The sequence below is a fragment of the Neodiprion pinetum genome, chromosome 6, assembly GCF_021155775.2.
Source record: "Neodiprion pinetum isolate iyNeoPine1 chromosome 6, iyNeoPine1.2, whole genome shotgun sequence".
Taxonomy (NCBI): Eukaryota; Metazoa; Arthropoda; class Insecta; order Hymenoptera; family Diprionidae; genus Neodiprion; species Neodiprion pinetum.
Genome location: NC_060237.1, coordinates 7,225,020 through 7,241,736, shown reverse-complemented (window position 1 = coordinate 7,241,736; position 16,717 = coordinate 7,225,020). Strand labels below are relative to the sequence as shown.

Here is a 16,717-nt window from a genome sequence, read left to right as displayed (position 1 = left end):
TCTCTTGTAATTGTGATGAGTGATGAAAAAAGTAGTGACAAAAAGGATACGATATCAAGAGTTTAACCGACGCAATTAGTACCGTTAATTGAAGCAACAACTTGGCGACAAATTAAATGCTGTATTTTTTTTTTTTTTGTTTTTGTTTTTAATTACAACATGTTTTACGTGCGGTAAATTGTAACACCGGGTATACACAGTCATACGATGGATCGTAATAAAGTTTTGCTGCACAACAGCAGTTGTGGAGTATGATTATGTACAAATTGAACTTAATAAGCCTTTATGCTTAATCTGCCTTCTAGCAATTCTTTGTACGCGATTGCTGTAACAAAGTAAAGTATAGCGATTGTTTCCATAAAAATTTTTTTTTTTTTTGGTGTTCAGTGCGTACACGAGAATATCTTTTTCGGTTTTTACCTGTCAGAGAATTTCGAGGCTTCCAAAGTCGTCTCGGGTTATCTGCAACGTCGAACCTCCGTATCGCATAACCATATCTGTGTACGGTTTTGACGGATGGGGATACTTTCACATTGCCGTTGGTATAGGTACCAACGCTGATTTCTTCATCTATACATGTGAATATTTATCAAGGGTATAGCGACGGGTCATTTCCAACCCTCGGCGAAAGAGCGGAAAGAGAGGAATGAGGAAAAGTGAGCTGGGGGAAAGAAAAGAGGAACCAAGATAAGATAACGAATCACTTAGCTGAATAATAATCGGAACTCCGCCCAACCGTTGCTCCGTTTTCTCAGATTTCTCGTGGAAAAAAGGAAACGGTGTTTAATAGATTAATATGATATTGGAAAAAGAAACCCACGGTCTGAACGGCGTAGCAGGTGACGTGAAATCGTTTTGGCGACGCTTCCACGATCGGTACGAATCGCCGACCGCGCCTCAATGATCAAAATACAAAGTATCAATAAGCGGAACGCCGCGTAACTTCTTACTCAGAATTAGTCGCACCTCTTGAGTGTGTCAAGTGTTTGGAAATAACGATGTTTACGCAACGTGACTGTTTGGCGATTCTCTCAAGACATTGATTTCAATTTCCTGATATAATAGTACAGTGTAAATATATCTTTGAAGGATCAAGATTATCAAATTGTGGTTCTCATACCGTGCCACGAATTAAACGAGCTATTCGGGGGTTTTTATTCGTCTTGGTCGGAGAATGCCGGAAACATATTCGCAGATAGATCACGTTAATAGACGGAATACTTGATCCATCCATTCGGTTGTTCGTCACAATTGAGTATAGTTCGTAAATATTTTCGATTAAATACCTTCAGTTCTTGTTCATCCTGAAAGTACATATATTTTCAACGAAATTTCCCTGCACCAACTGTATCAATGCACCCTAAAACCTTTTTACAAGACAACGCGATTCTCTAGCCTTGGACGGTTGAAACGTAATCCTTAATTTTGTCGATGTTTTATTGAGAGTTCGCATGTCCCGAGAACAGGGCTTGTGCGTTTGGCGATGTTTGGCGACGTTCGGCTCTTAGCTCGTGAATCGAATGTTAATGTACCTAGCGGGTACGTCAGCGAGACGAGTAGTCGTATCACGACATCCGGTGAGCACCGTCGCGTCTGTAGCCGGCGTCGTTGTCCACATAGCAAAATAACCTACCTACCACAACGGCTCGAGCTCAGTTGGCGTAATGACGTCCGGTTATCGGGAAGCTCCGCACTCCGTATCGCGGATTACCGTCGCTAATACGGCCAGTGGCGATTAAGGGGACACCATTTGCCGAGTGAAAATCGATCGATTTTAGTGATCGGCGTTGACGATCGTGCAACGATATTAACCAGTTCCACGCCATAAGTGCCTGTGACGAGTGATTAGTGATCGGGTCCTTTGTCAATCGGATATAAGAAAGAGCGGGTGGGCTTCGATTTCTGCCAAACGCAACGACGAGGATGATCGCGATAAGGTGAATACAGGTGAGTAATATCGTTTTCTCTCTCGTCGTTTAGATTTTTCTCACGGGCATTGCCGGTGTCTCGTATTGTCGCGGCCTTCGCCACGAGCTTTCGGTCGGAAACGAAATCCGGCATAACTGTCTCTTCAACCGCGTATCTGGTTTTAACTTTTCAACGGTAGTGGATAGGATGTTATTCCGTGATCCAAGCAAACTGTGGTAGGCCGCAGGAGTCGTTTCTCCCTCTCGTACCTCGCCTGTGTTTGTGCAGCTTATCACAAAGCAAAGCCCTGCTTTCCCCGCTCCTCTCGCTTCTGGGAAGTTCGTTGCCGCCGTTTATCCGATACCTCGAAATATTCAAGATTTTCTTTAACCACGTACACGTGCGTCTCAACCTCCGGTCTGATCTTCGGGATCCACGTGCTTCGCCGTAGCATCTGCACCCGTCATTGAACATGACCAAAGTTTCCTCCTGAATCAGTTTCAAACGCACCGCGACGTGAAAACGAGCTTCAGAGCCGTCCGATATAGTTGCAGTGCAGAAATAAAATTACCGAATTTTCTCCCATAATTAACTCCTCCTTTTCGAGACAGATGCTGGATCTTAGTGAATCTTTAATGCGGTTTTATAATTCAACTTTCTGACGCCCGGAGGGCATGACATCACTTTGGAATGCGTGGACCGCCTTGCGGGTCATGAGTCACTCAAGATCGTCGCCCGTTTCTGTATGGTCGAGGGCTATGCCAAACCGAGGTAGTATTCTTCTGTCGTATTGTGTGTCGTATTTAAAAGCGCAACAACCAGTCTACCTTATATACCGATAATTGCACGGAAGCGATGCCGGGTACGCCGGTTTCAGTCAAGTGCATCGTTTGTTAACCGATAAGAAAATACCTATCGGTATACAGTTACGAGTTGCGATGTATGTACAAGCAGCGGTGCGTCACGGGCGCAGATCAAATTGCAATGTTACATCGACGTCCGATTATTTATCTCACTCTCGTTACAACTGCCATACCGCGCGTTATTTCTCATTCCGACTTTCAATCGCTCAGAGTATATGGATGTATTGCAATGTCCGTCTGCGTTTCCGCAAATTGTACTCGCAATGTTCTCAATTTCACCGTCACGCGTTAATGCCAGAATTGCAACGTTTGTATTCACGGCTTTGTGGCGAAACATATAATATCGGAATTACCCGTTGACATTACGCGATGTGTGACGCGTCATCATTCTTTCGTCGAATCTTCTCGCGTGCAAGGTATTTTCACATACCGAGATCACGTACATTCTTATCTTTAAGGAATTGACTTTTATCCTGCTATACGTTCTTCAAACTGGGTTACTAACGTCAACGTAAATGTGTCATGACTGGTGTTTCGACGAACCTTCGTACACAAACTCCTTTCAAACAGCCTGAAAAACTATCTTGTATAGAATTTTCTAGGTACGGTATCAAAAAAGTGTGTAGAATAAAGTCAGGACTGAATTTTCGCAAGTGCATTCAACGACGGTGGGTCCGATCGTCCCATAAAACGTTCGCTCGAGACTGCCGCAAATAAAAGCGAAAGCAGAGAAACGCGTGAACGCCGTCTTTCGTCACCTGTAATTAAAATCGTTTACTTTGATATAATTTTCATAATCTATTGTCAAGCGAACCGTGTACACATAACTGAACTTTCGAACGGTTCGAACTTCCGTCGGATCGTCATTGTGGGCTTACACGCACGTTGCATTGACGGGGAGTCAGTGACGCCTGATGGAGGGAGTGACATATAAACCGCTGTAAATTGTCTCGAATTAAACAAATACCAGCCACTATCATCGCACCGGACAAGTTGAGTTCCCAGTGGCTGGTGCAGCGGCGGTTCATTGTTAATCGTTTGATTGTAACATTGGGTCATTAAGCTATCGGCGTCTGTATGCGCAACGTGCAACGTGCAGCTTGCAGCTTGCAGCTCGCGCGCGTCGTGCGTGTGTTCCACAGTCTGTACAATGTGCATATAGTCGTATGGAGTGTGGTTTAGAGTACCTACCGATGCACACCGCGGTGTAATGCCGAGTATTATGCCCACGGGCAACGAAACGGTCATGCTTCGTCAGCTGGAATCGGCCCTGCATGCTAGCCACGCTATAGCTTCAGGCGGGCGTAACACAACAGTATTCATCAGCCGGTTCGTGTCCCCCCAATTCCGATGCGCATCGGCGTACGACATCGTTACGGCGCCCCGATTTCTCGCCTCTTAACAATAATATACGTGTCAAGCCTTGATTATACTGTTATAGAAATTTTATTACAAATTTCACGAGTGCCTTACCGTTCGATATCATTTCTCCGTATCGTTTTTGATTTTATCTACGTAATGTGTATGTGTGTAATAGATATGTGCATTTAATACCGACCGTCTGCGTTTTGCGTTTAGTAAATGATCGTCTTTTCATTGCCAGATCGGTATCATTCTTTCGGGCTGGAACGATGTTGAAATATCGTTACTATTCATCGAGTTGACTGTATATAATTATAATCGTTCGTTTGTATAGTTATTTTACAGTCGAATGAAAATCAAACGAACGCATAAGATTATTCGTTTAAACTTGGACACTTATGTTTTTAATTTTTTCTTTTGCGAGCTTGGATAAGCGTTGAAGCAAAACTTGCAAAATTTTTTATTCTTGCAACGGTGAATTGTCGAGTGTACAACTTCTGTGCGATTCGAGGAGTTCACCTTAATCGAGGTCTTCTTCTCGTCTGCAATGGTAAGACCTAGAAAATATTGACTCGAATGTTTAGCTGATCGCAAATCAGATTATCGTAACGTCGAGAGAAAAAACATTGAAACTAAAACAAGAAGATCGTTTAGCGCAAGAAATATAAGTAAACAATATAAAAAAAAATAAATAAACAATGTCAAAGACGGCGGCGAGCATCGAGAAATAAAGTATCTTCAGCCGAGGTGTGTATAAATTAAATGAAACATCATTTACGCGCGAGTTAAATCGGCTGTCAAATCTCGCAGGAGTAGCGAGCCGCGTATAAACGCTATAAACGCAACGTAGCTGGGCAAAGAATAGAATTTATCAGCGCTGAGAGATTAGATCGAGAAGCGATCGCGAAGTGAGAAAGCACGTCGAACAAAGATAGCGCCGAATCGCGACTCCCGTGTAAACAAACAAAGCGTGCCGCCCGCGTCACGTTGGCGCGTAATCGAAAGTGAGAGGGGCGCGTTTGGGCCCGCATACGGCCCTGGGGTCATCCTCTCGGCTTACTACACCCAAGCGGAGCGCAAACGAGTCTCTTTGGCTAAACGAGAAACAGTTTACCGCGGGTGGCTGGCTGGTTGAGTGGTGCTAGTGCGCCGTCGGGACACCAGAGCCGAGGCTAAGTCGCTCTAATCTCGGGCTCTCGACGAGCCGCGTGTTCCATCCAGCCTCGATTCGACAGTCCGGCACTGACCCGGTCGAAACGAAGTCGGGAAACCCGGTCGCGGCTCTTCCGATTCTTCTCCGATTCTTCTCCGATTCTTCGCCGAGAGGGCCTTTTCCACCGGTTCGGTTTATTTCCGTGCTCTTTCACTCCGGGAGGCTCAGCTGTCCGCTTGTAAGGCGACTTCCCACTTTCGCTCTCCAACTGGCGTTTTTCCTCCTTGGGGGATGGGGGCGAGCGAGGGGTGCCCGAGGGACAGGAAGGGAACGGTTACGGTCTCTAGGACGCCACGTGCACTCGAGAGGATCGCCTAGGCCTTGCGGCTTACGTTCGAGAGCTCTACAGGTCGCCGTGTAACACAGATCCGTCGACTCTTCGCCACCTCGAAGACAACGTCATCTTCGACTTCGTATCGTTACGTAAGGTATTTTAGCAGCTTAAACTAGTTCCAGTATAATAGCGGCATTCAAATTCTCAGCCCACTCTACTTTCCATTTATAATCCTCCGTGTTGCGTCTATCGGTCGTAGCTCGATTTTATACATCCAGAGATTACGACTTTGCTTTTACACTTCGTTGATCTCGCCTCCTGATTGACACTACGTTTGTTATTTTTACCAGCATAGCCACAGGCCGATGGGATTCAACGGCGAGGTCGATACTATCGGTTACCATCGACGATTGTTCTATCGCCCCGTGTTTAGTCTCTCGTTTTATCGTCAAAGTTTATCGCGTTATCTTCCTCGTTCGTCATTATTATTGCCACCGCAAGCCTGAGCTATCAAGTTTCCGTAACCCTGGAATGTTTAACATTGTTTTTCATCTATTGTTGCGGCGCCGAAACCGATAGTAAAAATGCACTTCGCAACAGCTGGTTCGTTTTTCGGGTCTCGTAATACTCGTTGTACTCGACGGGTTTAATTTACCGCTGGACATTCCGCAGCCTGTTTGTGAATCGACAATTCGTCGTTAACCTTGTTTATTGCCCCACCAAATCGCGGCTTTGTGGTCTTCACATTCAAGCCTCGCATGGCACTAATCACGAGTCTTAGAATGGGTCCGTATTTTCAATAACAAACACGTGTATCCTACTGACAAAAGGTGATCATCCCGTCTGTCGGGATGTTGCTTGAAAAGAGAACGAGAGACGGAAAGATACATCGGTGACAGAGAGAACCGAGAGCATTGCTATAACGTCGTGAATTTCTATGACATAGGTATGATTGTAATTAGACGGTTAATTAGCAATAATTAGTCTCTCGGTGTTACCGCTTGCGAAATAATATGTCCGTCCATTACACGGTTCGAGAGCTTCGAGTCACCGAGGATGAAAATATCCCATTGAATATCCAAGCGAGCAATGAATGATGTGTTATTTACCGCGTAAACATCGAAGACCGAGCGCCGCCTACGCACGACGACTATCCTGAAACGTTATTGCCTCTTATTCGAACTCTCCTCCAATTATTATATTTCTTGTTTTTCTTCTCTCTCTCTCTCTCTCTCTCTCTCTCTCTCTACGTGTTATGTGTTTACCCAAAGAAAAAAACAATGCGCTTAAAGTGTGTTGAGGTCAGGGATTCCAAATATAACACATCCCATCTCGTCGCAGTGTTTCGTGTTTCGTCCGAGGTATAATTATATACGAAATCCGTTACATTCAAGCGTCTGCTTTACCCGGTAGCACAGTTTTCAAACGCTCGCATACCGATCATTCCACCGACCGCCGGTTTTCGGGACTGGCTGCAGGTTTCGTCGACAGGTCTCGTCGATTTGTACTGTTCGACAAACTCACGGAAATATGAATCGTATTCAGAGAACAGTGCCGTTGTGCAACGAAGAAATCGATTCGAATTCTGCACGGTATAACGATTCGTTTTTATAATCACGTAGATACAGGTATGTACAAGATTTTTTTTCGGTCAATGTTTTCCTCGCACCCTTTTCTCCATCTCGGATCTTCTCTCACTCTCGAGATAATGAATAGGAGAAAGTTCTCATCCGAATGTTACTCGTATACGTACAACAGGTACAACCTGGATAGACGTGTAATGCAATCGTTGTGAAACAGGGAGGGATCGGATGGGCGAAGAAGCTTCTTGGCACGCGTGTGTTTGTGTGTATAACGGGCATTCCTCCGTGCCTGCAGAATTATATCAGTTTCACCTTGAGGATGGATCCACGTTTTATACAGTACGTATAACATACGCGTGCATGCGAAGTACGATAATAAACGTCAAGTGTTTAATTGCGAGCAATTCGCGTAACTTAATATCCAGTCTCGACGATAATCATCCGCCTCACGCACGTATGTACGTAGTAGAGTACGTTAGGGTTTTCCCGAGGGAATCCTTATTCCGCTCTTTCCTGCCGCATATTCACGCGGCTTACCTTTCACCGTTAAGAATAAGCTACGCGCGCGAACTTGAGCATCCGATTTTACGTAAGTCGCGTAGCTGCGCCTTACACATACTTATAAGTATATTCGCGAGTGGATAGCTACTTGCAGCCCACTTTACGCTACGGGAAACTTGTTGTGCACAGGTCGTCTTGTTACACGGCTATGATATAATAATTTTCGCACAAGTTCACCGCGGCTGGTGCACCGCACGTGTAACACGTACGCCTCGAATAATTACTGTGCACAGTTTCGTCCCCCACACATGTGCGCGGCATCAGTTTCTCCACGCGAACATGAATTTGAACGACCGTGCCTACACGGGGGCCTGAAAAGAGCTGGGAGAGGGGGGTAGAGAGTGAGAGAGAGAGAGAAAAGAAGCGAGTCCGCCATCGCGAAGCGAAGCTTTAATTAAAGTTACGTGGGATTGCGGGCGCGAGGCGGTCGGACCTCTGTTTAGTATTTTTATGAGCTTTTCATTACGCCCATCTTTGAAGAGCGAGGGGTGAAACGTGCGCTCCCTCTCACCTTACTTACCGGTCATAACGTGCCCACTCTCAGTTCCCGCCGCGGGGCTCGTAACGCAGGCTAAATACATAACTAACGTACATTCGCTCATTCACTCACTCAACTCGCCCCGTGATTTTACATGAAAGAATTTTTTTTTTATTTCACCGTCCAGGAGAATTGTGCGTACGCGTGTATGTATGGGTGGATGGATGGATGTACGTGTGTACCTGCGTACGTGTCAGGTATACTATAACATTATACCGCAAGCTCGCAAATTGTCTACTTCCCCCGACGGTTCCACACTCAATTCAAGTAACGAAGAGACCCCGGTTCTCGCCTTTATTTAAACATACTAACGAGTTCTTTGCCAGCACAACGATGAAGCGATTCGCCTTTCACACCGTCGTGCGAACTAACGAAAATACAGTGACGTCGTCGTCGTCGTCAGCTTCGCGTACAGCTACGTAAGCGCATCGCGACGTTTGCGTTACGTCAAATTGTCTTGTCAGGATCAGAGGGAATCCCGGTAGTCGAGTTGCACCGCGCAAAGTTCATCGTCTTGCAGAACATTGGCTAAACCGTGGTAAACGTTGAATTGCCGACAGGATTGCTGAAGGGTTCCGTCACGGCGGAAAGACCTCGGACCCTGTGCCGATTGCGGAACGTTTATGCGCCGGCGGCGGCCGCGATGGGCACGGGGGCCGACGGCGGCACCGGGGAACGACTCGAGGACGGCGATATCGTGAGCTTCAGGGTGTCGGACCGCGACAGGGAGCGGGACGACAAGTCCCTCAGCATAATGAGTCCCTTCGACGAGCAGGAGGAGTGGGCCAAGATCAACGAGATAATGGCCTCATTCGGCACCGGCCTGGTCAGGGAATCGGTGTTCGTCACCGAACTCGAGAAGGAGTTCCAGACGAGACTAGGTAAATTGAATCCGTATCGGATGCCCCGGCGTTAAAAATGACGTCGGAATCCGACCAGGGTGGCGATTCGACCCCCCGAACACCACCTGCGTCCCCTACTTATGATACCCTTGATCGATTCCTTGGCCTAGGTTACAGCTTTAAACTCGGTTGTCCAGGTCTCAGCTCAGACAGTAGCAGCAGTCCCATAGTATCAACGTCTGTTGGTCAGTGGCTGTCCAGCCTCGGTCTCGCCGACTACGAGTCGCTCTTCCTCGCCCACGGATTCGACGACCTCGAATTTATCGTAAGTCCCCCCACGATTCACCTGCATGTTCATTCGACGATAAATGATCCCATGTGTTCTTCTTTTTTTCTCTTCCTCTCTCTCTCTCTCTCTCTCTCTCTTCTTACCCCCGTATTAAGAACTCGGTACTCGACGAGGCCGACCTCAAAGAGATGGGCGTCACCAGCGACCAGGAGCGTACCGTCATCATGGAGGCCGCTGGGCTCCTCAGCAAGAGGGTCGAGAAACGCACCGGCACCTCCGAGCAGTCGGTCGATGAGTGGCTCAAGAGCATTCACCTGGAGTGCTACGCCGAGACCTTTAGAAAACACCTGTACTTGGACATGGATCGCGTCAGGAGGGTATGGGAGGTAGAGCTCGCAACCGTTCTCGAAATTCAGAAACCCGCTCATCGGAAGAGGATACTCACTTCGGTTAGCGGCATCAATCCTCGTGGTCCACCTCACAGTGGCGGCGGACCGAACCTCGAGGATCTCAATAAGGACCTCAACACTTTGGTGAGTCGCATTTTCTACAAATTTTAATCGTTCCGCTTCCAATGATTCTCTGATCGTCGATGATCGCGATGCAATGACTTTCTAACTTTAGCGTTTGTGATTATCGTATCCGTATTATACTTTTTTCACCTATGATGAGTTACGTGCATGTTAACCGAAACATGCTTCGTGAGAGATGGAAATTTTCTTCGTAATTTACTTTGGCAAAATGACAACAAATTTCCCCGAAGTCAGTTACTTATTTTGGAACTTGAAAACTTTCATGCCGCGCGGATGATGTTCTCAGATAGTCTTGACGATCTTCCCTGAAACTGCAGATACCGATTATTATACTTATGAAAATACTAACGAATTGCCATTTTTTCCTTCATTTTAACAAAAATTCATTTGTAGAGTTTATCTGCAAGGTTGTACCAATTTCTTTGGCAAAATTGCACTTTCTAGGAATAACACTGTATAGAAATTCGTCTATAACACTACGTGTTTCAGGAGAGCTTGATTTTTCATTCGCGTCGCTAATTTCGTCAGTAAAAAATAGAATTTCTTTACGACGATCGCAACTCTGAGGTACCACGTGTCTGTATTCACCTACCTCTTCGTCAAAGGTGAGTAGTACCGGTCTTCCAAACGTCGGAGTCTCTTCTTTGTCGAACTGTAATACATGGTATAATACCGTCGAATAAACTATGCGCCCTGGAATCTTTTCTATTCACACACGTCATACTCATGCATCGGTATAATTATATATCGCGTGTGCGGTAACGTAAGATTGAGATTATACCGGAGCATCTGGCACTTGTATCGTTTATTATTTCATTTAACACACACGCGCGTACGCGTGATGTTACTACGTGTGCACGTACGTCCGATACGTGGAAGTAGGTACTTGGCGCGCGTTGATAATAATTCCACCGGATGCTGCGCTCACTGGATGAGTGGCAGGAAATTATCTGCCAGGGTCAATAATTTCCACGTTCTGGTGTAACGATGCCTGTGTTATTAAAACCACGCGAACCAACGAGAACAGTTCGATGCTTTCGCGTTGTGGGAGGGGGGTAGGAAAAAAGTGTGCGACGCGTTTTTGCCTTGCGTTTTGCGTTGTCGCCTTTTTTTCATCTTCAATTGGAAGAGAAGTGCAACGAGCGATCTAACAAGCGTAGGTATTAGGCGCGAGGATCTTGAAGAGCCGTGGTGTGATTCGACGACACAATGGTCGATTGTGGTGGAATTTGTGAAGCAGGAGGAAGAGGAGGAGGAGGAGGGTGGTTGGCTGTATTCTGCACTCGTGCAGAAGTCGGAGTGAAAGACTCTTGGCGAGGCGGCGTCGCCCCGACCCAATCATTTCGACTGTTTCATTGAATCGTTCGGTGCACCGCGTCGTAATGTATAAAATATCGTTGGCTAATTGGCGCTTGGGTTGTATTGTGTCGATGGAAAACACTCGAGTAACGAGTCTCTCAACGTATCACTTGCTGAAATATAATATCCCGCGACACCCACCTTGCGAGGCTTTCCAACGCGCTTCACTCACCCATCAGCGTTTTGTTCGCGCCTGCTTCAGCCCGCTCCCTTTTGTTGTGCATTTGCTTTTTAATTAGCTTATTAACTACGACCAATAGCTCTACACCGCGCATCACTGGCGACGACTCGCGATAATCCTGATAAATTGGATGCTTCCCTTTCACCAATGATCGCCGCACTTCCATCGCCGTTACAAAAATCCTCCCCGAGGACTCACCTCCTCTAGGATGATACAGCCGTTGACTACCAATCTCGAGAGCCAGTTGGAAGGCTCCTGTCCAACTTCTTTCAACCCAACAACCATCTTTCCGACAGTCGCTTCTTCGTTTTGATCCTGATCGCGACTCCGCACTCCCGCGTTATACCCGCTTATCAACACCTTGCCTTACATGGTTCAATCGCTGACCCCCCGTAGAGTCGAAATCGGATTACAAACGTCGGGGATTATCGAGGTTGCGGTTGGGATGTAGGTCTCGACTCCCTTCTTCCAAGACAGACCTCCAGATCGACTCTCTCGATTCTTCCTAGAAAACGAACATCCAACAGCTGAAGGAGGACATCCGTGAAAAACTCCCAGAGCCGAGTTCTCAGGTAACCGTTCCAACCGTCACAACGACGACGACGACGACACCGGCAGCGGTGACGGCGACGGCGACGACGACGGGAACGACATCGACGAACACCGGGACCCTGAGGCACCGGAAAAATCGGCCAGCTCCGCAGCCGCCCCAACGACCAAATTCCCACAACGGAACTCTTTCCGTTCCCGAGCAACTCGAGATTCGCGCACCTTCCGAGCTCCTCTTCGGGGTCCCGTCTACCCTTCAAACGCAGTGGAGGCACGAGCCGAAGGCCCTGGTAACCGGTGCCGTTACTTACGTCGCCAGCGTAAGTCTTTGTTTCCCCGGGGTAATGCGGCACTTACTTTGCCAGTAAACGGTTTGCGCCATCGAAGACCTTTCTCATTCTCTTTCGCAGTATCTCGGGTCGACCGTCGTCAAGGAACTCCGAGGCACCGAGTCCACCAAAAAGTCGATTCAGACCCTCAAGAAGACTCACAGGGAGCCACGCGTCACTCCGGATATTACTCTAGCAATATCCTACCGAGGTGTGCGCTTCCTGAACACGAGGACAAACGTAAGACCATCTCATTTTATTCTCACCTCTCGATCGCGTCTTTTTTTACTTCTATACTTGGTTGTCGTGGTTTTTGTATTTCGGTGTGATTGTAACCGAGGTTGGTTGAAACAGTTTTTAACCCGTTTTAGCGTTTCTTCCAACTCGATATCTTTTGTCGTAATTTCTTACCCCATCGTGTCTCTTCACTACGAATACCTGCAGTTCAATTTCCCGACCATCGAAAATTGCGACAATCATCTCGCGTAGCAGTGGAATCGTGTTTCCCGACCTGCACGCCTTGCGCTTCACCATTTCCAGGAACCAATATGCGACCATGAGATACGAAACATACACTGCGCGTGCCAGGACGCCGACGATCTGACTCATTTCGCTTACATAACGAAAGACCATGCGAGCCGAAAGCACTTCTGCCACGTATTCTGCGTACCTACAATGGTGAGTAGACGATTCAGTCAGTTTCCCGACCGCTTGGTCCCCTGTCCTAGACGTCATTTACCCGATTTCAACCAGGATCAGGCCACCGAGGTGATCCTGACCCTGGGCCAAGCGTTTGAAGTCGCCTACCAAATGGTACTGAGAGATCCGTTGAGCGCTCAGACGGTTCGCTCGCAGTCGGCTAACCAGCTGGCGAATCCTTCCATCATCTCGTCCTCGGTGACCTGCTGCAGGACCGCGACGCCGACGAAGACGACCGCGTCGATTACTCTGCCGTCGCAGACAACGACGGTGACGACGACGTCGACGGTAACCGGTAATCCGAGCGTCGTTAAACCCCTCGCAACTCACGGGAGGTCCCATTCCGTTAACGATATTAAAATAAATGGCAATCAATTGAAACTCGCGCCGATGCCCGTTGACGACATAAACATTGGCGTCAAGGACATGAAGGCAGGATCAAGGGCGCCGATCGCTCTTTCCGAAGAACTTTAGTCCCGTTTTGAGACGGCTCAGGATCAAGAAGGAAAGGTTTTTGTTACAGGGCTCGATCTGATTTATATTATTCGCGTATTTCGTTTATGGGTTCGGTTCTCCAGCTGATGATTTCTTTCGAGTCGTATTATTTATTTTCAATTTAACATTTTTTTTTTTTTTTCTATCGCGTCTTTGTTTCTCCGTTTTGGAAAGATCGTTCACTGCGGCAACTCGCAATAGATTTGACCAAAGAGACTGCACGGTGTAAAGTAATTTTTCATTTATACCGTTTGCGATATTATGAAGTGACCATATGTTTAGATAGGTATACTAGCATGTAGGGATGTTGTGTATTTATTATAGCCAGCAATAAGTCTCTCTCTCTCTCTCTCTCTCTCCCTTTCTATCTCTCTCTGTCTCTGTCTCTGTCTCTCTTTCACTCAACGTTATACGCCGTGGCGTGAATTAAAATAATATCCGTATGTAAGGGAATCTGCTGGCGACGGGCGAAGACAAATGAGAAGTTTACCACCGAATGACGTACAGGTGAGTGTATAAACAACGGAAGTAGTTATACACGAAGCAATGGGTATATAAACGATTAACTTATAAGTTGTATTACCATATGTATACCTATATAGTATATATACTTCGGTGTAAATATAAGTGTATGAAAAGATTTCTTTAAAATAGATTATGGCAATATATATATATATATATCGATGGTCGACCGTTGAATCGTCGGGCTTCCTCAGGTTGCGAATATATTGCATGTTTGGAGTATTATAAACGTCTTATTGTCCTAGCGCGAAACTCGCGATGACGAAACAAAATTAATAAATATATTACATTATATGTAATTTCAGTGCGTGTGTGATGTTATTATTATATATACACGCGAAAAAATATCCGAAGACGCAGCTATAACGATAATTATACTGTACTATGTACGTATAGTTGAATGTAGGGTACAAATATGCAAAGAAAACACCACGTAAGAAAACGAACTATATACCTAATAATAATAATAGTAATTCTGACAAACGAAACAACACACCTCGATTATACATTCGTACATATATTATATTATACGTATAAACCCACATCCCGATTTTACAGTGACAGAGTAAATTATGTAGAATCATACGAATACACATGTGCACAGAAAACGTAATTACATCGCAATCGTATAAATTTATTACCTGTATGTATATACATATATATACATACGTACACGCTCAAATATGTTATGTATGTGTATATGTACGGTATACAATTTGAAGTTATAGCAGAGTTCGATGTTATTTTCCGCCACGGGGCCTAAAGGTAAGAAACATTATATTGCCGAAGAAAAATAGAAAAAATAAACGACAAGTACCCGAATAATTCAATAAATAAATAAGTAAACATTTATAGTGATACTCGAGCCTAATTACGACTTAATTATAAAGAATCGGGCGCAGGTGAATTAAATTTTTTCGCATCGCGTATATACGTGAATTATGATACGTATAACAATTTAAATTTACAAGTATTTGTATTACTTAACGAACAATTAATTAATTACATTGACGAGTCTAGGATACCAAAGAAAATCGATGCGACTATGCGGCGCGTGAAGTCGGATTAATCTATGCAACGACTGAAAATGAAAAAAATCATTTTCATTCATTCGAAAGAAAAGATAATGAGATGAAAGAGTGACAAGAAGAAATGAAATAAAGGAAATAAAAGCTGACACGAGGGGTTAAAAAATTAATTGCCTGGGCTGCGATAACTTTATTAAATGCGGGATAAAGATTGACCGAAGAATAAAAGGATGGAAAGAAAAAGAATCAATAAAACTGCCAAATAAACTTCTACGTACTATATTTGTGGCAATATATACGCACACACTTTGTATTATTAAATTTACAATGAATATACATAGTATATATGTGTATGTATCTGTACAATATTATTTAACAACGTATACTGTAATATTATTGTACGTTAAAAGCTATTAATTAAAATTAAATATTTGGAAAAAAAATAATCACGGTAATCAAACGTAACAAAATGTGACGTTGGTACGCGAGTGAATTTATTGTCGAAAATACTTGCGCATAACGTATTAATTATCACAGCTTGCAGCTGTAGTTGCTGTCTTATAATATACGGTAGATTATTATATTATACGTATCGCGTAGAGCATGTTTTTTCTCTATAATATTCTGGATTTACAATTACATGTGAACAAAAGGATAAGGAAAAAGAAGTAAAAGAAAAGAAAAAAAAAAAAGCACGAACCGAAACGAATTCGATGTAACTATGATATTTCCGCTTATTTCCGTTGCTTACCCATTAGTCTGATGGTACATAAATGCCGATCACGGTTGTTATTATATTTACTAATCACGGAACGGGAACGATGTACAGCTATCTCTATAACATAAAGTGAAATTAGTAACGTTGGGAATTACACATGATTAGGCGAACACACGTACATGAAAAATAAATAAACAAATAAAGACGCAAAAAAACTCCGTACCTACCCCTTTAATTACTACGATAATAATAATATTCCTTGCTTTTGAAGGTTAAAAAAAAAAAAAAAAAAAATATAAAAATCAACCAATCGAGTGATAAAGACTTGTGTGTATATGATAATAAGGTAATATATGTATTAGTTGGCAATAGACATATACCGTGTGACGATAATCACTGAGTTAGTCGGTTCTACGGGAAAAAGGAAAATAAATAGAAAAAAGAAACAGAACGGCCGCGTCGAAATTACGCGCCTGCATAAACCGGCCTTCCTTCTTATCGTACTTTTTCTTTCTCCCACACTTTTCTTATCTCCCCTTCGAAATAACTGATTCGCAAAGTTTCTTCCGTCTCTTGCACACGTGCAATGCGGAACGACAATTGCGTTTACCGCGCCAAGTCTGAATAACTAGAATCTTGAAATTGAGGTTTGAATCCAACGCTACTGTAATATAAAACATCATACCTGGATCACATATGCAAGCAACAACCGTCTGTAATAATAACTTATAGTACGTGAGACCTTTTTTTCATTGCTTTATCACGGAAACGATTGATCGGTTGAATTTGAGAATGTTTTTTCGTCCGTTACCGCGAGACTTTAATTACCCCAACGATTATATGGAACAAATTTTGAGTCACGTTTGAGAGA

At 44.7% G+C, this 16,717-nt stretch overlaps 1 protein-coding gene across 8 annotated transcripts in view; it reads left to right on the top strand.

Annotated features, from left to right (window-relative positions):
* Window positions 1–16,717, top strand: part of LOC124222008 (ankyrin repeat and SAM domain-containing protein 1A) — an 80,785-nt gene that overhangs the window by 25,865 nt on the left and 38,203 nt on the right. For 3 of the 8 annotated variants that reach the window (XM_046632533.2, XM_046632532.2, XM_046632538.2), the window contains 7 exons: window positions 8,863–9,183; window positions 9,315–9,469; window positions 9,589–9,966; window positions 12,016–12,375; window positions 12,466–12,624; window positions 12,925–13,062; window positions 13,138–16,231. In XM_046632533.2, the coding sequence (XP_046488489.1) occupies window positions 8,863–9,183; window positions 9,315–9,469; window positions 9,589–9,966; window positions 12,016–12,375; window positions 12,466–12,624; window positions 12,925–13,062; window positions 13,138–13,557 (1,931 nt within the window). In that variant the 3' untranslated portion in view covers window positions 13,558–16,231. Of the gene's footprint in view, window positions 1–8,862; window positions 9,184–9,314; window positions 9,470–9,588; window positions 9,967–12,015; window positions 12,376–12,465; window positions 12,625–12,828; window positions 13,063–13,137; window positions 16,232–16,717 lie in introns of those variants that run through there. The other 5 variants (XM_046632535.2, XM_046632536.2, XM_046632537.2 and 2 more) reach the window with 4 other exon arrangements.